The 24,331-nt window shown below is 44.8% G+C and overlaps 1 protein-coding gene across 1 annotated transcript in view; it reads right to left on the bottom strand.

Annotated features, from left to right (window-relative positions):
- Positions 1-14,257: 14,257 nt before the first annotated feature.
- DNAJC8 (DnaJ heat shock protein family (Hsp40) member C8) overlaps positions 14,258-24,331 on the bottom strand; it is a 214,241-nt gene continuing 204,167 nt past the window's right edge. The window contains exon 9 of the mRNA XM_085647574.1: positions 14,258-15,091. Within this exon, the coding sequence (XP_085503700.1) occupies positions 14,972-15,091 (120 nt within the window). The 3' untranslated portion in view covers positions 14,258-14,971. The remainder of the gene's footprint in view (positions 15,092-24,331) is intronic.

The raw sequence follows: 24,331 nt of genomic DNA, 5'->3' as shown, positions 1-24,331 counted from the left end.
CTCTACTGTGAGGGGAGCCAGATTTGCATTTGAAAGGCAGCAACTTATTTGAAACATTCCGACCCAAGCGGCTAATCAGCAGGTCATCCTGTGGGAGGGGGTGTTACACCCTCTTTGCAGACAGGCCTTTGTTCTGGGTCTCTTGAGAGCAAAGGCTCTCACCTTAGGAGGCCAGAACAGTGTTGTGGGTGGTAGGCTGCCAGAAACCAGTCAGCTAGCACAACAGAGTCTGGTAGGTTTTCAGAGGGCACCTGTAAGGAGCCCCTGAGGTGCATATATTGGTAAATCCAACATTGGCATCAGTGTGGGTTTACCAATATGATACTAAACATCCCTATTTTCAGTGAAGCCTTCATGTAGGTGGGAAACTTGTTTCCACCAGTGTCCATCACATGTTTTGAAATGGCTTCCCAGGTCACTTGTACTGGCAGTAATAGGAATGACCACCACTGGGGCATATCAGCTAATGCAGCTATGCCACACATGTAATATTCAGCACCCTGCCTTAGGGCTGTCAGGTCTGTTTTAGGGGTGACCTAACAATATTACATGCAGTGTTAGGGACATGGCACAGAGGGATGTGTGACATATCGCATTTTCACTTTTGCCTGCACCAACACACACAGCCCGCAATGGCAGCCTAGCATGTGCTTCGTGAGGTGTCCCTTAGGGCAGCACAATTCATGCAGCTGCCCTTAAGGACCCTCTTTAGTACCTCAGGGCCTAGGTACCAGGGTATCATTTACTAGGTACTTGGAGGCTGCTAATGTTTTTTTTCAATTGTGGGAACAATTGTACAATTTAGGGAAAGAGCTTTGGCACTCGGGCCCTGATTAGCAGGAGCCCTTTTCACTTTTACTTGAACTCACATCACAAACCAAGCAAAAAGCAGGGGCGACCATGTCAAAAAGGGGCTCTTTCCTACATGACCAACTTCCCCCCCCATCCCAAACGAAAGAGGATGAAACCAACCTTTCCCATGAAAGTCTTCATCTTCTAGGTGGAAGAACCTTGGAAGGCCATCGGCACTGACATGGTCAGTCCCACGTCTATGTTCCACCGTAAAGTCCATCCCCTATAGAGATATGGACCTACTTAACAGTTTGGGGTTTTTATCTTTCATTTGCATTAGCCATCCGAGAGGCCTGTGGTCAGTTTGAACAAGGAAGTGAGAGCCAAACAAGTATGGCCTCAGCTTCTTCTGAGACCAAACCACAGCTCAGGCTTCCCTCTCGATGGCACTTCAACGTTACTCTCTGGGCAGTAACCTCTTGCTAATGAAAGCAACAGGTTGGTTATGGCCATCATCATTAAGGTGGGATAGGATCGCTCCTATCCCATGTTCAGAGGCATCTGTCTGCACTGTGAATTGTTTTGCATAATCTGGAGCTTTTAGAATGGGTGCTGAGCACATTGCTTACTTCGAGGTGTCAAAAGCCTTTTCACAGGCCTCTGTATAGTTTACTTTCTTGGACATCTTCTTGAAGGTCAGTTCTGTGAGGGGGGCCACAATGGACTCAGATCCCCTCTCAAACCTCCTGTAATACCCAGTCAAGCCAACGGATGCCCTAACTTGAGTCTGGGTGGTTGCAGCTACATAGTCCATAATTGTCTGGATCTTGGGTTGTAAGGGTTGAACCAGGCTTCACCTAGAAGGTGGGCCAAGTATACAACCGTGCTCTGCCCTATCTCGCAATTGCTTGTCTTGATAGTGAGGCCTCAAGGACCTAGCCAAGGTGGATCTGATGATCCTGTCAAGTGGAGCTAAAGACAGCAATATTGTCCTGATAAACTGCACTAAAGGACTCAAGACCAGCAAGGACTTTATTCACCAACCTTTGAAAGGTGGCAGGGGCATTCTTTAGTCAAAAGGGCATAACAGTAACCTGATAATGCCCATTTGGGGTCAAGAATGCCGATTTCTCTTTTGCTCCAGAGGTCAGACCTATCTGCCAGTACTCTGTCAGATTAAAAAATACTGAGAATTTTGGCTGCCCCTAACCTGTCCATTAGTTCATCAGCCCTAGGAATTGGGTGTGCAACAGTCTTGGTCACGGCATTGAGGCCCCTATAGTCCCAACGAAACCTCAACTCTTTCTTTCCTCCCTGGGTGTGAGGTTTGAGGACTAAGACAACTGGGCTGGCCCAGGGGCTCTCAGAGGGTTCAATGGTGCCCACTTCCAGCATCATACTTCAGCTTTAATGCTCTCCAACATGATCTGACTGAAAATGTTGTTTTTGACAGGTAGGCTGTCCCCAGTGTCCACATCATGTGATAACCAGTTGGTTTGACCAGGGGTCAATAAGAACTCAGCATACCGATGTAAGACTTACCTGCAATTAGTCTGCTGTTGGGCAGTGAGGGTGTCTGACAAGACCACTCCTCAATCTGACCCATCTTTAGGGTTGTTTGTGAGTAGGTTATGAAGAGGTTCACTCTGCTTCCTCATCTGTGACCATCACCATGGCCACTTCAGCCCCGTCATGAGAGGGTTTAAGGTGGTTAACATGGATGATGACCCTCTGGTGGTTCCTACAACTGCCAAGGTCCACCAGATACGTGACCTCCCCTTTTCCCAGTAGGATAGGGTAGGGTCCACTCCATTTGTCCTGAAGAGCCCTAGGAGCCACAGGCTCTAAACCCATACCTTCTACACAGGTTGGAAATCCACCATGGCAGCCTTTTGGTCATACCAGTGCTTCTGGAGCTCCTGGCTGGCTTCAAGATTTTTATTTGCTTCCTTCATGTGCTCAGCCATTCTGGAACGAAGGCCAAGCACATAATCCACAATGTACTGTTTAGGCTATTTGAGAGGACTCTCATATCTTTCCGTTACAAGACACAATGGTCCCCTCACAAGATCACCAAACAGAAGTTCAAAGGGAGAAAACCCTACTCTTTTTTGTGGCACTTCCCTATAGGCAAAAAGCAGGCATGGCAGTAAGACATCAGATCTCCTCCTGAGTTTTTCCAGAGTCCACCAACCATATCTTTCATGGTCTTGCTGAATCTCCCAACAAGACAATTTGTTTACGAGTGATATGGGCTAGTGAACTTGTAATTAACTCCACATTCAGCCCACATGTGTTTCGGGTAACAGACATGAAGTTTGTACCTTTGTCTGATACCACTTTCTTTGGAAAACCCACTGTGGTAAAAATAACAATGAGGGCCCTAGCTTCTGCAGGAGCAGTAGTAGTCCTTAGGGGAATTGCTTCAGGATACCTGGTAGCATGTTACAATACTGCCAGTATAAATGTGTTTCCTGAGGCTGTTGGAGGGTCAAGAGGACTGACAATATCAATGCCTACCCTTTCATAGGGAACTCCAACCACTTAAGGGGGCCTTTGGTGGCCACCTGTCTTGAACTAGTTTGACAGGTGGCACAGCAGTTACAAAACTCCTTCACCTTCTGGGACATACCTGGCCAGTAGAAGTGATTCACCAATCTACTCCAACTTTTGGCCTGGCCAAGATGCCCAGCTAGGGGGATGCCATGGGTCAATGTAAGAAGAAACTCTCTAAACTGCTGAGGCACTACCACTCTCCTAGTGGCACTAGGTTTGGGGTCGCTGAACCAAGTGTAAAGGAGTCCCTCCCAATAGGTCCTGTGGGAACCACTGACATCTCCTTTCCTGATCAGCAGCGTGCGGTCCCAGGCTTTCAAGAGTGGGACATGTCCTCTGCCCCTGGCACAGATCTTCCCTAGAGGGTCTCCCTGTGCCCAAGAGCTATGCTTTGTAAGGCCCAAGCTCCTAGGGTTCAGTTCCCTCTGGGGCTGACAGGTCTTCTCCCTAAGGCGAGGGAACCTATTCTGGTACCGGTTTAGAAGCTGCATTCCCAGTCTTCCTGCCTTTTCTCTTAAAAGGTTGGGCCAATATCCCAGGCACCAACTCTTCTTTTTCACCCTGGAATATACCCTGTACTCTGGTTTTCACACACACCCATTCAGGCATACCCAGCATTGCTGCATGGGTCTTTCTTTCGACATTAGCCCTTGCTGAGGTTTCCAGATCATTGTCCAGCAGTTTCTACAGGAATTGCAGAAGGTACCACCACCTTCTTGTGGCCAATAACCCTTCCCCACTCTAAGGTAACCACCGTCATGGGGAGCCCCTTAGCCTGATTATCAGCATTGAGGAGTGTATAGACAAGAATTGCTCTGAGGACACTAGTGGCTTAGTTACCATGGTGACACTGGCTCCAGTGTCTTTCAGTGCCTCAACCCTCATCCCATTTATATGTGGCTGTTGTCTATCTCTCTAGGTTACTGGACTAGACAGCCAGGGCAGCTACATCCATCCACCCTCTGAGACTTGAGTTGCCTAGGGGAGCTCTCCGACATGGTCAGGGCTCACCTGTGATCCCATCAGGAGACTTTCAATTGAATTTACTGCAGGTGTGCTAGAGGCATGTTTTTTGTTTTTACAACTATGGCCCAATTTGGTGTCTAAAAGCCATACAATCATGACCAAGTGATTTTGGGATTCCAGTTCTTACCCTAGTACCCACCCTTAAACTGTATAGAGCTCTGGGCCCATGCTCCTGAACAGGTATTTGGGGGCTTTTGAAGACTCTTTACTGTTATCTTTGTATTGCTCACCATCTTTCTGGGGGGGGGGGCTTAGCAACCCCTTTCTTTTGATCAGCCTCACCAATGGTAGTTTTGGTCACTCTTGTATTGACCCAGTGTTCTGCCTTCTTCCCCAACTCTTTAGGAGAAATTGGACCTGGGTCTGCCAGGTACTGATGTAACTTCTCTTGAACACAATTACTTAACATGCTTTTTCATCAAAAACTGTAAAGCCCATCATGATCATGCACAGTTACCTTTCAACCATTCACCTAGTGTCTTTACTGAATATTCTACAAAACCTACTCAGGACTGACTGGGTTTTTTAAGTAACCCTGAACCGGATCCTGAATTCTTCAGTGGTGAGTCCAAAGCCCTCAATCAGGGTGTCCTTTATGAGGTCATACGACTCAGCATCTGCCTCATTCAGTGTCAGGAGCCTATCCCTACGCTTTCCTGGGAGCAGCTCCAAAGAACAGAGCCCCAATACTTCTTGTTCATCTGTCTCAGTTTACAGGCCCTCTCAGAAGCTGTAAACCATTTGGCGATATCATCATCCTCCGGCTATTTTGGGACAATCGATTTGGGGATTTTAGGGCCAAAACCTGCATAAGTTATAATTTTGCTTCCACTAAAGATGGGTCCTAAGTGCAACTCAGCTCTTTCCTATTCTATGGCCAGGAGTTAAGCCTCTGATGCTATCTAAAGATCTGCATCTTCAGTGTCCATCTCTTCTGGGACACGAGTAGTGCTCCCGGAGGTATTGCTTTCTGTGTGATTGCTGTTGGAATAGTCATCCACTTCAGCATCTACCTTCCCTTCTCTAATGGGGGGTTTCTTCCTCAGCCAAGGCCTTAGCATTTTCAGTGTTTACAGATGGGCTTTTGTGGGCCTAGGCCCCTTGGTGAGGTTCCCATGCTTTGCAGAGGGTCTTAAGTGTGTCCAACCTAAGGTTCTTATAGGGCCCCAGGTTTAGCTTCTGGGAAGAACCTGCTGCATCAGTCATGGTTTTAATTTAGTTGGGACCTTTTTAGAAAAGTGAAAAAAATTCTAAGTACTCACTATAGGGTCTAACTCATTCTAAAGAAATTTAAAATTCTAAACAGTTTTGCAGAGGGACATAACGAAGACCCTAACAGCTATTTTAAACAATTTAGAGAAAAAAAAATCGAAAATCAACAAAAATGTTTTCAACTAAAGACAATTTGGATTCCTTAGAGTAATTACTTATCAACCAAGTGGTACAGCAAATGTTAAGTCTGCTATCCCACCACTGCACCACCGATGTAGAAAGCTGGCTCTTTATATGATATACCTTGTAAATAGTCCAGAGGTTCCCTTACTAATGGACAGGGCTTGCTATGCAATCCTAAAGTGCTGTATTAGGGGTAGTGAGGTCAAGCCGCCTTAGGCTTAACACAGGTGAGTACAAGACATTTGCACATACACACAATGATTAATCGGACCCTCCAAGATTTTGCGATCGGCAAAAAAATCACGACATCGGACGTTTTGCAAAAAGGCAGCGCTGTTTGCAAAACCACCCGTGAAATGTGGAGCATATATACGATCTGATATTGTTTTTGTTAACGAAGCTGAGAAAGTCTCATGAAAATATAATTAACAGATATTCTAGTCCCCCACATTCCCAACTTTTGGGAAACGAGGACATCTTGTGGCCATAATGGGCCAAATGAATGAGTCCTGTATTTACCTAGGTGGGTTTGGAACATTCCTTGAATTTTTTTTGAATAGTCAAAATGCAACCACAATCCAGTGATTAGTGTCACTGCACATTGTGGCTGTCCTGCAACAACAGTAGACCAATGACTGGTCAGGTGTTTACCGTTGACCCAAAGAGTAGGTGGGTGGAGGCACATGGATAAAATGGCCTTTTATTCCCTTCAATTGACTTTGAACAACAGCTGCGAATCCTGTCCCCCGCATCCAGCGCAGCTTACGGCCTCAGACCACTTCTGAGCCACTCATGAGGAGACCATCGTGTGGGACTCCCAGTAGACCAAGATTAAAGAACCGTCACCCCTTTACCCATACCCTGCATGCAGTCGCTCAGTAGAGTTCCTCTCCAGCCAATTTTGAGATTAAGGTTGTGAAGCAAAGTTTTACATATTCTATACAGTCACACTTTCTAGATGTCTAGATTCAATAGTAAACAGCAATATTACTTGGTGAGTTACACACTCATTACTGACATCTGTCCATTTTGCAGGAAAATACAATGACCTTTTATTTACAACACTTAAAATGGCAGGAATGGTGTTATTAACCGTTGTTGAAAAACACATTATTATTGCATTATATGCATACGCACCTGGGAAGCAGTTTGTATCCGAAAAATGTGTGGTTTTATTTAACCATTACGAATTAAAGTAATTACTCCGTATAAACCCAGGTGGTCCTTTATGGTTACAAAGCATCAGAACGAAGAAGTATTGTAAAAATCTAATATTGCTGAATTAGAGAGTGAATACAACCCTTTATGACTTGGGGATTTAAATCTAAACTTAAGAACGAAAAATTACTTTCAAGCGCTTACCACAGTGAATGGGGTCAGAAATCAGTGGGGTCACATCTAACATAGCCAACACTGATAATTATAGCATTACTGGTTACGTAATGACAACCTCACTTGGAACCACAGTTACAAAACGTGGGCAATTAAAGTCAGAAACTTATTACGAGGCCTTACCATAAGGTTTTGAGCAATTTTGTGTACACCGACACAAATAGAGGCTGCGCACCTGGTTGGCAATGCTGCTCCAGGTAACGAGGCCCTAGAGGACTAGCTAGGGGTTGGTGGGGAAGGGGGGTGGCATAGTTTTAAATAAACTAGTAATAAACTAGTGTCAGAAGCCAGAGGAACAATCAGTAGGGTAATCAGATTTTTAGACACCAAAACCGGGACAGGTCAGCAGGCCAGACATAGAAGTAGGACTAAAGGCTACATATATATATCCGCAATGTTAATTGTTTACCCTTCACCCCTAATGTCTTTACATTTGTACAAATAAAAGCATATATCCTCATATTCCAGTGTATTTGTATTCAATTTTGTATTTTTTTAAATGCAAAACATTCTGGCAAAAGAAAGTTTGCGTTGTAACACTGAGTTCTTGAGTAATACTCGAGGACTCTGAGTAAACAAGTGAACGTCTTTTTCATCGTATTCATTTCAATTTGCCAGAATATGGTTTGCTCAAGGAAATTCAAATTGAATGCAAGTGCACTGGAATACGAGGAAATCCAGTTTATTTGTAAAATATAGGCCTTTGGAACCTAAAGCATAAATTTGATTTGAATTCTGCTTTGCAGGGTTACTCAACTTTTGTCCCAAAAACTGGGAAATATATTTAAAATTCAGAAAAACGTCGGGACTCTGGGACAGTCCTCTGACAACGGCGGTTGTCAGAGGAAATCCAGGACGGTTGGTCAACCTAGCAATGGGGCCACACACAAGGGCCTTTGAAAAAATATTTTTACTAGTGGTCACTTTCAGTGGCAAAAGAAAAGTATTGACAAAAGCTTACCGATGAAAACTTCTAATATTGCAGTGAATAATGCTTATTAATTTTAATGGAGTCAGAACTTCTGGAACCAAGCTATTCCTAGGTATACAGTAAACTAACTATTGGTGCAAAGAAAATAGAGGCCATTGGAAAGAAGACATAACGGATCTGGGAGTAGCACGTAACAATCATGTTCTCACTGCCAGAAATGGCCTTGCTAACAACAAAAGTCAAGCTATTTTTCTGGCTCTCTGGAGCGCAGAATTCCTGTTAAATATATTTTCTCTTTTACGGCGCTGCTCTCAATCTTATTCCCTGCCTACTTTACCCTAAGGATAGTTTTCAAAGTGGCCTAGCTTCTTCTCTTCATACTTGTTCTGTATGCTTTCCTTTCACTTCACAGTTCATATCATAGTGCAGTTTCTCTCCCGCGCTGTCAAAGAATATTCAGGGTACAGTACACACATCCAACAAAGTTCTTTGAGCTACCACTGTGCTCGCCAGGTTAGGAGTGAAATGTTAAACCGCTGCTTAGAACTCATGTAGGCCTCAGCAGCAAACAGAGGAAACATGAAAGCTGTACTTATAGGAGTCCACAGATTAGAGTTTGGCATGTAAATATGGCTAACAAAAACAATTGGACATGATCAATTCGGGCAATAAATTCTTTTAACTTCTTGAGAGGGAGTTCATTTTCAACCCCAACAACAACCCTTCATATTTCTTAAGTATTGTCCCCATTCACACTAGCCCTATCTTCTCATTTATTACAAAGAACCGACCTCTGAATCAACAGTCACTGTGTTCTACACCAATACCCTCCACTTCAACAGGTATATAGAACACACAAATGTGAACCAATTTTTGTGAAACATTGTGAAAAAGCGAGATAGCACCTCACGTGCGCATCACCAGAGGAGCTTACTGGTTAATCATCACCAGTTGTGCCCACTTTTTTCATTATTGGTCGCTATCTCGCAAAAATGATATATATTGGTGTCCAGAAATCCAGTGAAAAAACATGAATGTGTGTGCTGACAACAAAAATAGACCCAGTGAAGCTAAAATTGAGATCAGCCACACAGTCACCAACCAGCCACTTTTATTCTCAACTTGTGTGCTTATTCAAATAAAAACAAACTGTATGCTTGCAGACCATGTAATGATGGGCCGACATGGTTCATTGCCTGTATATTGTAGTGGCAATTTCTTCAGGGCATGAAATCTTAGTTCACCTTTTCTGGACCCTTGTTTCGTACACACAGTGACTGGTAGTACCTAAGGTCCCTCATACCAGCTATCCAAATCGTCACACAGGGACTATTGTATTAAAAGCCCTGTTTCATTAGAAGGCTAAATATGGCTGCCAACTCTACTCTCAGGATCGTGAATGTACTCTGTTGGGACGGAAAAGTTCCTTGCATGGTGACAGACGTGTGCCCTTTCCCTGACTGCCCCATCTGCAGTGATAGCTAAATCCTTGGCCTGTCTCATGGATTCCAGTCTGCTTAGACCAGGAGAGGCACCCAAAGCGTTACCCTCAGGAGGTGTAAGGCTGCTGCTTTCACCTGGAGTAAAGCAGCATAAACGCGGTGGTGGCAGTATATCATGTTTTTAATCATCAGTAGAGTGAAATGGTCCGGTTTACCTGTGTCACTACAGTGGAGATTCATGCCCACCCTAGCAAAGTTCCACTGCTGTGTGGAAAAACTCAACCCTTGGCCTGCACTGAGCAGTGTGTGCAACAGGAGAATGCACATGTGCTTGAGAGATGGTACAGTGCAGAATAACTAGCGCAAACAGTTGCATTTGACCGCGAGGCTCTACGTGTACCCGAGAGCTTGGTTCTCTGAATTGGTGAGGGGTCCTCTAGAACTATATGGAAAATTGTGGCCATCTTATATTGACATTTCCATTACCATCACTGCAAAACTTCATTACTCTCATGGCAAAATTCCACTCTGAGATATCTGCCATATATCCTTGCAGTGAAAGCTTCAGAGTAGCGGAGATAGACGACCTGCCATCCACGATAAAGCTACCCTCTACACACTCCCCTGCAATGCCCCACCTTGCTGAGGAGCTTGCATACTGTATCATAGATTCATGTGCATGTATTAGGGGACTACTTTGAGCCTATTTACATAAGTTAAATGTGTATTAAAAAAATGAAAGACATTCGCAAAATCCCATGGGCTGGTACCAACACAAGATCAAGTCACTGACTGAAGGCTGGGACCCGCCAAAATAAGCCAATGGCTGAAAGGGGCTATCCCAAAGCCCATCTGCAAATTATATAATGAACGTTGTGTGTAGTGTTGACATGACCTCTGGCAGTCAGCTAAAGCCATCTGTACCAAACATAAGTTTTTTCTAATGTATTTTTGCAACTTGTTTTCTAGCTATTTTCTGATAAGAGAACAGGTGAATGTTTGTTTGTAGAGACAGCATCTCCAAAAGAGCAGGGCTCCAGATCCACCCTCATAATGTAGATAACATCATCCACATAGATATAGTAACGGGACCAGGGAAATCTCTGCCCCATGGGACCGATAAACAACCCAGCAGACCACCATGAGGGGTGGCAAGACTCCCATTAAGGAGTCATTTCTCAGCTACTTTACAGAAAATAAATATATATTTGGATATGTGAGTTTCCTTTCAGGGATATCCTTATGCATTCCTTTGTGATGACTGGGGCAGAGTTGTAATTTCTGGTCAGACCGTCACTAAGTAATATTTGTATAAGATTTACCTTGTGCCTAAGTGACTGTGGAAATCATACTCCACTACCACAAATTTCTCCATACCCTACAATCCTGTGCCTGAGGAGGAGGTGCCATGCCACACGGATCCGGGATGCAGCAGTGCCTGGCAGGGGTGCATACATGCATGCTAGAACATCTCAGGGAGAAATACGGCCCCCCTACCACAAGGTTAGGATTGGAGCTGTGCTACCGTAGAGCAGCAGATACTATAACATGCCTATTTCAAAGTGGAATACTCTGCTAAAACCGGTTCCATTGATTTAAGGCTGAAAAGGAATGATTAGGAGTAAAATTAAGTGCAGCAAAAAATGCCACAAAAAGTTCAATTTTGTGCTACAAAATTTCAATTTTTGTGCCACAAATTTTCAATTTTTGGGCTGCAAAATTTGCAAATCTATGCCGCAATATCCTGGAGGGTCTGAAAGCAACTCAAGAAGAAGATCAACATTAATTTATAAAAATACCAGGTACCTTTATATATGTTTAGGCATCAGAGAAAAATTGTACAGGTAAGTAAGCATTTAAATATAAATTATTTTTACTTTAAAAATTGGGCGCTATGCAATTTCTGAGTTCTGCAAAGTTATGCTATGGAAGGAAAGACAAGTTCTGCAAGCAGGTACAGTTCGTCGACTTACAGGACAAATCTCCAGTTCAGATGAGTGGTGGGCAAGGTCCAAGGCAGCACCAGCATTACACAACCAGCGGCACGACGGCTGCAAATCAGCATCGGGAGCCCAATGCGTTTCAATGGGGATCGGGGTCTGTAAAACGAGGGAACAGGCTCTGGTTAGGAGAACAAGTGGGCTCAGGCCTTGCGATTCTCGGGTATGGGGGGGGGGGCGGCTTTGGTTCTCTTCTCCAAGGCCCGGGGGCGACAGGTGCAGAGGTGTATTTAGGCGGCGGGTTCTTCCTTTCCGGAGCAGTCGCGGTAGTGGAGGCCTGCATGCAGAGGCTGCAGGCAATGTCGGAGAGTCCAGCAAGGGTGAAACCACGATGGACTCGGGCTCTGGAGGGTTGGGGAACCTGGCTGGGGCTGTAGGCCCACTTTTACTCGGGCAGAAGGGATGGGTGCAGTGGATGCTTCAGGTATCAGTTTTTGGCACTTTCGGAGGTCTCAGAGCCTTCTTTTTCGAATTTCTGCTGAACCGGTCTGTCCTCTCAAGTTTCTAAAGTAACAGCTGCAGAACAAGTCTACTTTGGTGCAGTTTTCATCGAGGGCTGCAGACAGGCTGGCGGAGCTAGGGCCAAGTCAGGTGCTCTCTTCTATTGTCTTTGCTTTTGCGGCTCTTCAGTGTCCTCTCTCTTCTTAGGCAGTCAGGATCTGCTTCTCTGGTGCCAGAAACTACGCTAAATGTAAAGGTGTTAGGTGAGTGTAGGTAGTAGCCAGTGGGCTACTGACCCGTGGGGTCACTACACCCCTAATAAGACCACGTCCTCTTGGAAGTGGCTGCAACATTGCGCCAGAATTAATAGGTATGCCATCACAAAGATGGCTAGCTCTGACATTTTGGGTCCATCTCGCAGCTAGCCCACCTTAAGGGTGATACTATCCTGGGGATGGCATGCCAATCAGACTAGCTAATTTTCCCACCTGTCAAGGTGCCAAGAGGGCTCTGGATGGGAGAATGGTGGCTTCCGCTCCTGTGAGGGAAACCAGATTCACATCCCAAAGGCGGCGGCTCCTTTGACGCTCGCCAGCCCAAGGACACTAATCAGCGGGTCATCCTGTGGGAGGGGGTGTTACACCTCCTTCCCAGAAAGGCTTTTGTTCCTGAACGCCTGAGAGCAAAAGATTCTTACCCTAGGTCAGAAACTTGTCTCAAGTGGCAGGCTGGCAGAATCCAGTCAGCAAGCACACCAGAGGCTTGTAGGTTTCAAGGGGCACCTCTGGGTGCATGTATTGATAAATCCAACACTGGCATCAGAGTGGGTTTATCAAGACGAGAGGTTTGATACCAAACATCCATATTTGGAGTGAAGCCATCATCTAGTTGGGGAACTTGTTTTCACCAGCATCCAGCACGTTTTAAAAAGGCTTCCCTGGTCACTTGTACTGACAGTAATAGGACTGACCAACACAGGGTCACACCGATAATGGGCCGATAGCTGTCAGTCCCAGGCCGGGGAAGGGCTGATGCACACCTGTATAGTGAGTAATAGAACTCTGAGGCTTTTTGCAGGGGGGGCAGTGCAGCTCGCTCCAATGCCCAGAATTACAGACAAAAGGCGTCCGTGAAAGAGATCATCGTGGACAAAGGGCAGTCCGTGAAATTTACGGACGGTTGGTCACCCTTCTGCGAACATGGCCCACAGGGAACTGCAGTCCAGATCTGGTCTTGGCCTTAGCACAAGCCTTTCCTCCTTGTTTTCCGTAATCAGACATAGCGAGCAACTGCATACACTCACACACAACAAAAATAATACTCTATCAGGGATATTTTCCTTAGGCTGAAGTGTTACCTCGGTGCAGACATGAGTAGCTGATCTGGAGAGCAACTTCGGAAGATGTGATCTGCCAGGGGTGTCTTACATCATGATTTAACGATCTCTGTTCTGCAATGCTCTTAGAACTGAGTTTGTAAACGGAGGGACCTTGGTATTGATAAAAGGTAATCCTTGATGTGAAAACTATTTTCATTATTGAAGTACATTTAAAAGCCCTGCCTTTTACTTTTTATGGTTTAAAAACTGTTTAAAAATAGGAATCACAAAAAAACTGAATTATTTATCTAGAGAGAAATTATTAAACAAAAAGACAACTAATGTAACCGCCTCACAATTTACATCGGATTGTAAAGTAAAAACTGAATACACATGATGGTTTTCTCAAAGAAGCAGGACAGGGCCATTGGAGATCTGTCCATGTTTAATTATGTGACGAGAGACCTGGAAGATGTGCACCATCCATTACATGTAGGGTGATGGTTAGGAGGTCATTCTTGAACATGAAAACGATGTAAAAATAACACCAAATTGGGTTTCCACTGTTTAAATTAATAAAAGGTTATACAGACAGTGGAAACTGCTGGTCACTGAGAATGTATTCAATTATGAAAGAACTATGCAATCTGTCCTTCTCTTGATGGAGGCTAGACACTAAAAGCACCAAGTCGAAACCTTCATGCTGTTAACGTATGAAGAAACCCACAACTGGGCATTGCTAGTTATGATAGACCTATTGCAATATGGCTAAGCACATTTAATACACCTGCAACTGTTTTGGCGCTTGTAAGTATCCACTTTTTAATGACTTGCAAATTTCTGTAAGCTCTACACAAAAGCACATATCGGTACACACATGCTGTGTACCGACATACAATCACTCGCCACATTTTATATTGCACCTTACTGTCACCATTTTACAACAGAAATTAACTTCTGAAACTTTTTTTAATCTGAAATATTTTATTGATTATTGTAAGAAAATTGTCATAATGCCTTGCATCTGAAATGTAATGGGGATAGGCAATACTTACAATGACCAATAAGGTAAAAGGCGAAGTTAGTGGCAGGTGGATGAGAAGGGTATGCGCGTCCGTATTTAGGATCTAACTAGATCTCCCTTTATTATGTTTGTAGAGGAAGGGAAGCCCTTTATTGTAAAAGTGTACCCAAAACAAGCAGTAAAGAGTAAGCAAAAACTGAGGAACTAGCAAATGTAGTTTAAATGGCAAAATAGGAGGAGTCAAGACAACTTAACATCAAAAAGGCAAAGGTATTTACCGCGGCTGAAATAAATAAATATTAGTGAAAGGCTAGAAGAATTTACTTTTCTTTCTTTTTTTAAAACACTTTAATAAGGTGGTTTCACAAACTATACAATATGTTGGGGGAAATGATTTCAGTGAAGTACAAAACATTAAATTACAGAGATGTCCAAAACAAAAAAATAGCGCATTTCTCCTATTTGAATAACCACCATTTTCATTCTCTTGGTCATCACACCTCTGGCCAGATTCCAAAGGTACAAAAAAGATATCCAGTACTTAATGGGATGGAAGAACATCTCACTAAAGGGCAGACATCACTATGTTCTGAGATCAAGTCTGTAAAAGCAATATATAATAACAATTCAAGACTGCAGAGAATCGCACTCCACTCATTCGCGCTGCTCCATTTTTACTTTGGGTGGTTTCAAAAAGGTCCTGTTTTTCTTCTCTTTTTTCCCTTTTGTATGTTGAAAGGTCCGCCAGCTGTCCACACGCCCATCTCGACTTTCCTATAAAAATCATAAATTCAATACAGAATTAAACACTTCACAATATCAAGATTTGTTCTAAAGCAATTACTTTATTTTTGAATTTTATTTTTGTTGAGCAGAATCGCAGATGAAGCATATATACAAATAATACAGTACAGATGACATAGGATACCTATTAATATAGAAAAGAAGCAAATATATAGACACCATACAAGTATAAAAAGGCACATCACAAAAATTAGGACAGCATAACCATTAAAAACGGCAATGATAAAAATGCCTAATAGCAATAAATAAAGTGTCATCATGCCACATTAATTCTCTGCTTATACAATTACTTCGCCCATTCAACTGTTGCAATAATATACAGTACAAATGCAATAGCAGCAATGAACAAAACATTTTTTTTTTTAAAAATGAAGCTTCTCAAGCCAGCTCCATCAGAAATGCCAATATTAGGAGCAAAACAGCCCTAATCTCAGTGAGACTCAATAAACAGATAACGGATTGACAGTACCATATAATAGAATATTCAAATGTAAACATCATGCCTCCCTATCCTTGTTTAAAAAACTGCAAATCGCCAGCATCTGCAACATTGTCCTCAAGCAATCACAGGTTGCATTGCACCGAGTCAGGGCCCGCCTTTTCTACTGAATCCAAAAACTACCAATAATCATTCAATCTTTCTAAGTCCCCCACCGTCTTACATATGCCTCTTCAAACGTTTTCCTCTTAAGAATTTTATTTACCCAATCTTCGTATTTTGGCACTCTCGATGTTTTCCGCTTCTGTAGAATCAATGAACAAACAATTAAAGAGGCTATCGATATAAACACTTGTCCTCACTTGCCAATACTAGAGCCCTGGCTCTTTTTAAAGAACCCAAGGGATGCCACACAAGCCATTGTATGTCCCCATAGGTCGGTACTGATGATTCTGCTAAAACACATTTCGTTTTATAGAGATGGATTATCTTCCTAACAGGTTTTTGTCCTAATTTCTGGGTGAATCTAAAATTTGCTTTAATGTTACTTTTAAAATAACTTGTCCTGACAGTTAAAAGCTATTTTCAGGCCAAGGAAAAACGGAATAAAATTCCTAAATTAAAATTTTGTACACTCTCTGGTACTGTGCTCCCCATCATATGAGTTTTACATTTTGTAATTTCGCGGCCCACATGTCATAAAAAATGATTTACCAAAACTGATTGTAAGATCTAATGTATACTTACAGCTTAAAAAACCATCCAATAATATTTGCAGACCGTTGGCCGTGCGTGCAATTAGCACAGCATCGTCCGCATATAATAAAATAGGAATTTGGTACCCCCCGTATTAGGAACGTGTTTCCCTAGTTTAACCAAATGTTTAGCAATGCCATTTAAATATAGTAGGATTAAGATGGGGGCAAGAAAGCATCCCTGCCTAACTCCTCTCGTAGATTTTCAGGGGGTGGGGGGGCGATGAGGGGGATGACTGCTTTCAGCCTACTTCCAGTTTATGATAAAAAATCAGGGTGAAACCCATGGGTGATCTGGGAATGGAGTAGATGTTTGAAAATTAGACAAAGTTCTAAATTCAGCGAGGGATCATTTGTGTAAAAGCCTCAAGGTGTAACCAAATAAATTAACCGTTGAAATAAACAAATATTGAAAATGAGTAAGGAAAAACAGCCTTTTGTGCCAACAATGGCAGATTTATAAAGCAAGGTGTCATTACGTTCGCTAGACCCTTCTAGTTGCGGGGATATATATGGTTTGCAGGTTCTCGAAGAACCCGACTTAACCAGAGAAAACAACTGAACTGCACCTTACAATGGTTTTTCATTGTGTACCAGGTATACAGCAACTCCTATAGTAAAATATAAAAGTGAAAAATGGGTATCAAAGAAACCTATGATTTTCTGAAACAGACACCAGACAGAGTTTGAGCAGTAGCTATTTGTACACCTCTGAATTTGTGGGTACCCATACTACAATGTGATTCAGAGGGCATTCATCAAAATGTCTTATTTCTTACACACTGCCTTACATTTGGGAGGCACAAATGCAGAGAAATAAAATTGGCAACAACAAGTGTTCCACTATTCTGTATTCACATGGCTCCACACGTGTGTAGGTAGGGCTAGTGCCCATACTGGAAAGGCCCTAAAACACAACATGGAAACATCACATTTTTCCACTGAAAATGTTCCCCTTTTTAGGTTTCCCTGCACAGTACTTGCGCTGTGCTTGTAAAATGTATTGCATTAAATATATCTTAAAAGGGGCTTACATCTGGCTCCTCGCATTTCATTGGTACCTGTGTTTGCCACTTACCTTTTCTCCATTTCTATTGGCTGTACCATACTGTTTCCTGTTACTTGTGTGCTTCTCTCATCAGTTTCCCGACGCCAAAGTACCGTTTCCATCCGTTTTTGAGAAACGTTAAGGTTTCGCATGCACAGCACTTGTTCTATTTTTTGTTTCCCATTATTTAAATATCATCACTCTATATCGGCCACTTCTATGCCTATCATCAAGACAACACGTTTTGTAAACCATCCTAGTTATGTTTAGCCTGAATAGTGCTTGCACTGTGTTGTTTACGTAATCTCCCCGTGGCAGCATGCATTTCAATCATGCTTGTTAAGCCACACAGATTGCCTTTAACAAGCATGCTTGAAATGTGTGCAGCCAAGGGGACATTACGTAAACAAGCACAGCGCAAGTGCTTATTTCAATGTTTAGCCTATGCAGCTCTTGCGCTGTGCTTGTGTACTAATCTCTCTGTAGCTGCATGCATTACAACCTTGATTGTTTTTTGTTTTTTTTCAGAAAGCTATCAACAGTTGGAAACACAGACGGGACAGGAGATCTCAGCTGCTCATCAGAGGTTAGGTGTTTTGAACTCTGACTTTCAGGAGCAGGAACGGGCTGTTGAAGAACCATAGAAGCATGAACAAAAATAAAAAAGGAATATGCTACTTACCAGTATGCAAATGTTCTTGGCATGTAGAGCTGCAGATCTACACACTTTTGCATAGATCTCAATCTGGTGTTGGGCCCGGATGTTTGCAGTTTGTTTTTCGTCTTGGAAGTCTTTGGAAGTCATGAGGTCGGTGACTCCTCCCTTGGTTCGTATTGCGCATGGGCTTTGGCTCCATCCTCAGATTGTTTTTCGCCAACAGGGAAAGATGGAGCGTAGTAATAACAGTGAAGAAACCCATGTGTGTTGTATCTAAATAAGATAGACTGGAACAGATACAGGTAGCCGGGTGGGCGTGTATAGATCTGCAGCTCTACATGCCAAGAACAGATGCATACTGGTAAGTAGCATATTCCGTTCGAGGCATATGAGCTGCAGATTACACACTTTTGCATAGACTATATAGCAGTTCCCAACCTTAGCGGCGACCACCGGAACCTGTTGCAGTGGTTTGAAATAGTGTTTTTAGTACAGCCTGGCCCACACTAGCTTGTTGCTTGGTTTGCACATCTACACAGTAATGTTTAGTGAAAGTGTGCGGTGTTGACCATGTAGCTGCCTTGCAGATATCATCTAATGGGATCTTCCCTAAAAAAGCCATAGAAGCCCCTATCTTTCTTGTAGAGTGGGCTTTAGGGGGAACAGATAAGTGTGCGTTTTGCTTTGTGGTAGCAAATCTGGATGCATTTCACAATCCACCTAGCTATCCCTGATTTAGAGATGGGGTTGCCTTTATGAGGTGGAGAGAAAGAGACAAACAGTTGCTTTGTCTTCCTGAAAGGTTGTGTTCTCTGGATATAGTAAAGCAAGGCCCTTTTAACATCCAGTGTGTGTAGAGCCCTTTCTGCAATCGTTTGAGGTTGCGAGAAAAAAACTGGTAATTCTACCGATTTGTTTAGATGAAAGGGTGATATGACTTTGGGTAGGAATTTTGGGTTGGTACGTAGGACAACCTTGTTCGGGTGCATTTGGAGAAAAGGTTCTTGAATGGTAAGTGCTTGTATCTCACTGACCCTTCTGAGGGAAGTGATGGCTACAAGAAAATCGTTTTTCCATGTGAGGAATTGCAGTTCGCATTTATGCAAGGGTTCAAAAGGCGGTCCCATTAGCCTTGTGAGCACTATATTTAAGTTCCACACAGGTGAGGGTGGCACTCTGGGGGGAATTATTCGTTTTAGGCCTTCCATGAAGTCTTTAATGGCAGGCACTCTGAAAAGTGATAGGTGCCGTCTGTTTTGTAAGTAAGCGGCAATTGCTGCGAGGTGTAGGCGAATGGATGTATATGCTAGGTTACATCTTTGTAGGTGTAGTAAGTAGCATATGATGTGCTGTATGGATGCGTCTAGAGGGTTGATTGTGTTGTTATGGCAGTAAACAACAAATCTTTTCCACTTGGCAGCGTAGCAGGCTCTAATGATAGGACGTCTAGCTTCTCTGATAACATTCATACAGTCGGGGGGAAGGTTAAGGTATCCGAATTCTAGGATTTCAGGAGCCAGATCGCAAGGTTGAGCTGAGCTGGGTCCGGGTGTCTGATCTCTCCATGGTTCTGGGTTAGGAGGCATGGTGAGAGGTGTAATTTTTGGTGTGGCACTACTGAGAGTTCCAGCAGCGTGGTGTACCATGGTTGTCTGGCCCATGTTGGAGCTACTTGAATGAGTGTGAGGGAGTGCTGTTGTAGGTTTCGCACCACTAATGGAATTAGTGGGAGAGGTGGAAAGGCGTATGCAAATTTGCCTGACCAGTTCATCCATATCGCATTGCCTTTGGACAATGGGTGTGTGTATCTGGCGGCGAAGCTTGGGCATTTTTTGTTTTCGTGGGTGGCGAATAGGTCTATCTGTGGATGCCCCCAAATCTGAAAGAACGGGTGAAGAACCTGCGGGTGAAGTTCGCACTCGTGGATCTGCTGCGTCTGTCTGCTGAGCAGATCTGCCATGGTGTTCTGGACTCCTGGGACATGCTGGGCTAGGAGAAAGATTTTGTGTGGAATTGCCCATCTCCATATGCTCTGTGCTAGTTGAGAGAGCTGTGGAGTGTGTGTGCCGCCTTGTTTTTGGATGTAGTACATGGCGGTCATGTTGTCTGTACGGATAAGGACTGCCTTGCCAAAAATCTGTGTGTGAAAGGATTTTAGGGCTAGAAAGATTGCCAGTAACTCCAGATGATTGATGTGGAGTAACTTTTGTTGCGGCGTCCATGTGCCCTGCACTGTGAGGTGTAGTAGATGAGCTCCCCAGCCGGAGAGCGATGCGTCTGTTGTCAGGATTATTTGTGGAACCAGGTCCAGGAATGGTCGACCTCTGGAAAGATTTGTGGTGTTCCACCACTGCAGAGAGCGATGGGTGCGACAGTCTACCAACACCAGATCTGTCAGTTGCTCCTGGGCCTGGTTCCATTGGCGCGCTAAGCACTCTTGGAGTGGACGCATCTGGAGTCTTGCATGAGGCACTATAAAAATGCAAGAGGCTCTCATCCCTATCAGTTGCATAAACACTCTTGCTGGGAGGGAGTGTTGAAGTATGAATTTTTGACGCAAAGCCTGAATGCTTGTGATCCGTGCCGGATTGGGGTAGGCAATGGCTTTTGAGGTGCCTATGGTGGCACCGAGGTATTGCTTTATGTGGGATGGTGTTAGCTGGGACTTTGGTGGTTCACCGTGAAGCCTAGTTGGTGAAGTAGCTGGATTGTAGTGGCGGTGGGGTGTACACATTGGTTGTAGGACGTGGCTTTTATCAGCCAGTCGTCCAGATACGGGAAGACGTGAATGTGCTGTCTTCTGAGGTGTGCCGTCACTACCGCTAGGCACTTGGTAAATACCCGTGGTGCTGTTGTGACCCCGAATGGGAGCACCTTGAACTGGTAGTGTTGCCCGTCCATTACGAATCTGAGGTACTTTCTGTGGGCATGGTATACCGGAATGTGAAAGTACGCGTCTTTCAAGTCCAGTGTGGTGAGAAAGTCGTTCTGGGAGAGGAGCGGAAGTACCTGCTGAAGTGTTACCATGTGAAAATGGTCCGAATGTATATATGTGTTTAGAGGCCGGAGATCTAAGATAGGTCGTAGAGTCTCGTCTCTTTTTGGTATCAGAAAATATAGGGAGTAGACCCCTACATTTTGCTGATCGTGGGGGACCCGTGTTCTATTGCGTGTTTTTGTAGAAGGGAGATCACCTCCTGTTTTAGTAACGTGGAACGTTCTTGTGACATTGGGCGTTGCCTCGGTGGAATGTGGGGGGGGGGGGGGGGGGGGGTAGATGTGAGTTCCAGGCAGTACCCTGAACGAATAATTTGGGTCACCCACTTGTCTGATGTGATGGACTCCCAGACGTGAAGGAAATTTTGTAGTCTGCTCCCGACCGGAGTGGGATGGTCTGGGGGGGAGCAGGGGAAAGTCATTGGGTAGGCGGTGTGGCAGAGCGGGCGGTATTTATTTTGCCTCTTATTTCCTCTATAGCTGCCTCTTTGATAACCTTTTGTGAAGGTGGACTGAGGAGGGGATTTGTAGGACGTGGACGCGCTATCTGAGGAGTAGCCTCTGCCTGTGCCCCGAAATGAAGAGCGGCGAAAGGAGCGTCTGGGAGGGTGTGAATGTAGGGCTCCCATAGATTTCGCCGTATCTGTATCTTTTTTCATCTTCTCAAGGGCCTCATCTATCTTTGGACCGAATAAATGTTCCTGATTGACGGATGGTTTAATATGGAGGCTTGTACCTCGGGTTTAAAGCCTGACACTCTCAGCCAAGCGTGTCGACGGAGTAGGACACTGGTGTTAATGGCCCTGGAAGCTGTGTCTGCTGCGTCTATGGCACAGCGTATAGAGGTATTAGTTATGGTCTTACCCTCTTGGATTAATTCATTGGCCCTATTTTTATATTTTTCTGGGAGATGGTGCATGATGGTTTCTAGTTCATCATAATGCGCCCTATCATATCTGGCCAATAGCGCTTGAGTGTTGGCGATACGCCATATATTAGCTGCCTGTGACGCAGTGCGTTTTCCTGACACGTCCAGGAGCTTTGATTCTTTGTCAGGTGGTGGTGCTTCGCCTGACGCCTGGGAATTTGATCTTTTTCTTGTGGTGGATACCACTAGGGAATCCAGTGTCGCTGGCCCTTTGATGTAGGCAGGATCTGTAGGGGCAGCTTTATACTTTTTTCTATGCGTGGGTTTAGGACCCTAGCCCTGACTGGGTCTTTAAAAACCTCTGGCGCATGTTTTATTACCCCTTTGAGCATAGGTAGTATAGCAGTAGACCTATGTGCAGTATCAAAGGTGTCTAGGAGGAAATCTTCCTCTACTGGGTCAGTGTGTAGCTCTACCCCGTGATAATGTGCCGCCCTCTGAAGTAGGTGGTGAAAACCTAGTGAGTCTTCTGGTGGCGATGGCCTGGATGGATAGAGGTTATCTTGTGGGACATCTGAAATGTCTGGATTATTATAATCATCCCAGGGGTCTGGGGATCCTGTAGGGGTGGGGTCTTGTGGCACATCTGCTGGGTCGTAGTATGGGTCCCCCTGATCATCATGGTCTGGAGACGGGGTCGGAGAGCGATGAGGCAGGGGTGGAGAAGGTGGAGGGGGTGGAGAGGGTGGAGGAGGCGGGGAAGGCACTCTGAAAGGGGAGGTAGCACAGTCATTCCTCTTTGGAGGTGGAGGTGGAGCTGGTTTGTCCAAATGTCTGTTTTTAGAAGACAGTGCCAAATGAACAAGTTACTTACCTTCGGTAACGATGTATCTGTAAGAAACATTAGTTAGTTAGATTCCTCACCTTAGAATATCCCCAGGCGTCAGACTGGATCCGGAAGATTTTTCGTCAGCAATACCCCTTGCGCGTCGCTAGGCGTCGTCTGCGGCTCCGCGTCCGTCGTCGGCGTCGTGCGCCGGAATGACGTTGGAGTACTTAGACGCCGCCCTCGCGCGCTGACGTCAGTTCTTGTACATAGCTTTCCGCGCCAGGAACGCAGAGCCATGCAAAGACCGACACTGGTGCCAAAAATAAATCTAGGGGCCTGAAAAGGATAACCTTAACCCTAGATGTCAGTTCGCAGAACGGGGAGGATGGGTGGGTCGGTGAGGAATCTAACTAACTAATGTTTCTTACAGATACATCGTTACCGAAGGTAAGTAACTTGTTCATCTGAAAGAAACACGTTCGTTAGATTCCTCACCTTAGAATAGATACCCAAGCAATACCATCCCCGGTGGTGGGTCTGCGAACCAAGATCACACCAGAAAGTCCTGGAGGACAGAACGGCCAAAGAAGCCATCCCTCCGGACTTGGCTGTCAAGACAATAATGCCTGGCAAACGTGTGTAGCGAAGCCCACGTTGCCGCCTGACAGATGTCCTGCAAAGGGACACCCCGTCCCAAAGCAGTGGTAGCCGCCGTGGCCCGAGTAGAATGGGCGCGCAGCCCAACAGGAGGGTCCTTTTTTGCCAAGGAGTAACAAATTTTGATGCACAAAACGATCCACCGAGAGATGGTCCGTTTGTGCACAGCTTTCCCCTTCTTAGCACCCACGTATCCAACGAAAAGTTGGTCGTCCACCCGGAACTGCTTAGTGCGGTCCAAATAAAAGGAGAGCGCACGTTTTGGGTCCAGACAGTGGAGCCTCTCTTCCTCTTTGGAAGGATGCGGAGGCGGAAAGAAGGTGGGCAAGGTGACAGACTGCCCAAGATGAAATGGAGTCACCACTTTCGGAAGAAAGGAGGGACGAGGCCGAAGGACAACCTTGTCCGGATGAACAGAGAGAAAAGGAGGCTTTGAAGATAAAGCCTGGAGCTCACTCACCCGTCTAGCCGAGGTGATGGCTACCAGAAAAGCAGTCTTAAGCGTCAGCAGACGAAGAGGACAATTATGAAGAGGCTCAAAGGGAGCACACATCAGAAATGTGAGAACAAGATTCAAGTCCCACTGAGGCATTACAAAAGGGACAGGAGGGAACGTGTGAGTAATGCCTTTTAGAAAACGTGTAACTACAGGGGACTTGAAAAGAGAAGGCTGATCAGGAAGCCGCAAGAAGGCAGAGATGGCAGCAAGATAACCTTTCAGGGTGCCCAGGGCAGAGCCCTGCCGGGCCAAAGAAAGAAGAAACAGTAGAACCTCAGAAAGAGGGGCGGAAAGGGGATCCACAGCCTTTGCTGTGCACCATGCCACAAATTTGTTCCACCGGCAGGCGTATACCGTCTTTGTGGAGGGACGCCTGGCTGCCAGAATGATATCACAGACTTCAGGAGGCAAGTCAAATGGCATCAACTACCGCCGCTCAATCTCCACGCATGGAGGTGGA

The sequence above is a fragment of the Triturus cristatus genome, chromosome 3_2 (assembly GCF_964204655.1).
Source record: "Triturus cristatus chromosome 3_2, aTriCri1.1, whole genome shotgun sequence".
NCBI classification, from domain to species: Eukaryota; Metazoa; Chordata; class Amphibia; order Caudata; family Salamandridae; genus Triturus; species Triturus cristatus.
Note: the sequence above shows the minus strand (reverse complement) of the source record. Positions and strands in the feature narration are given on the sequence as shown.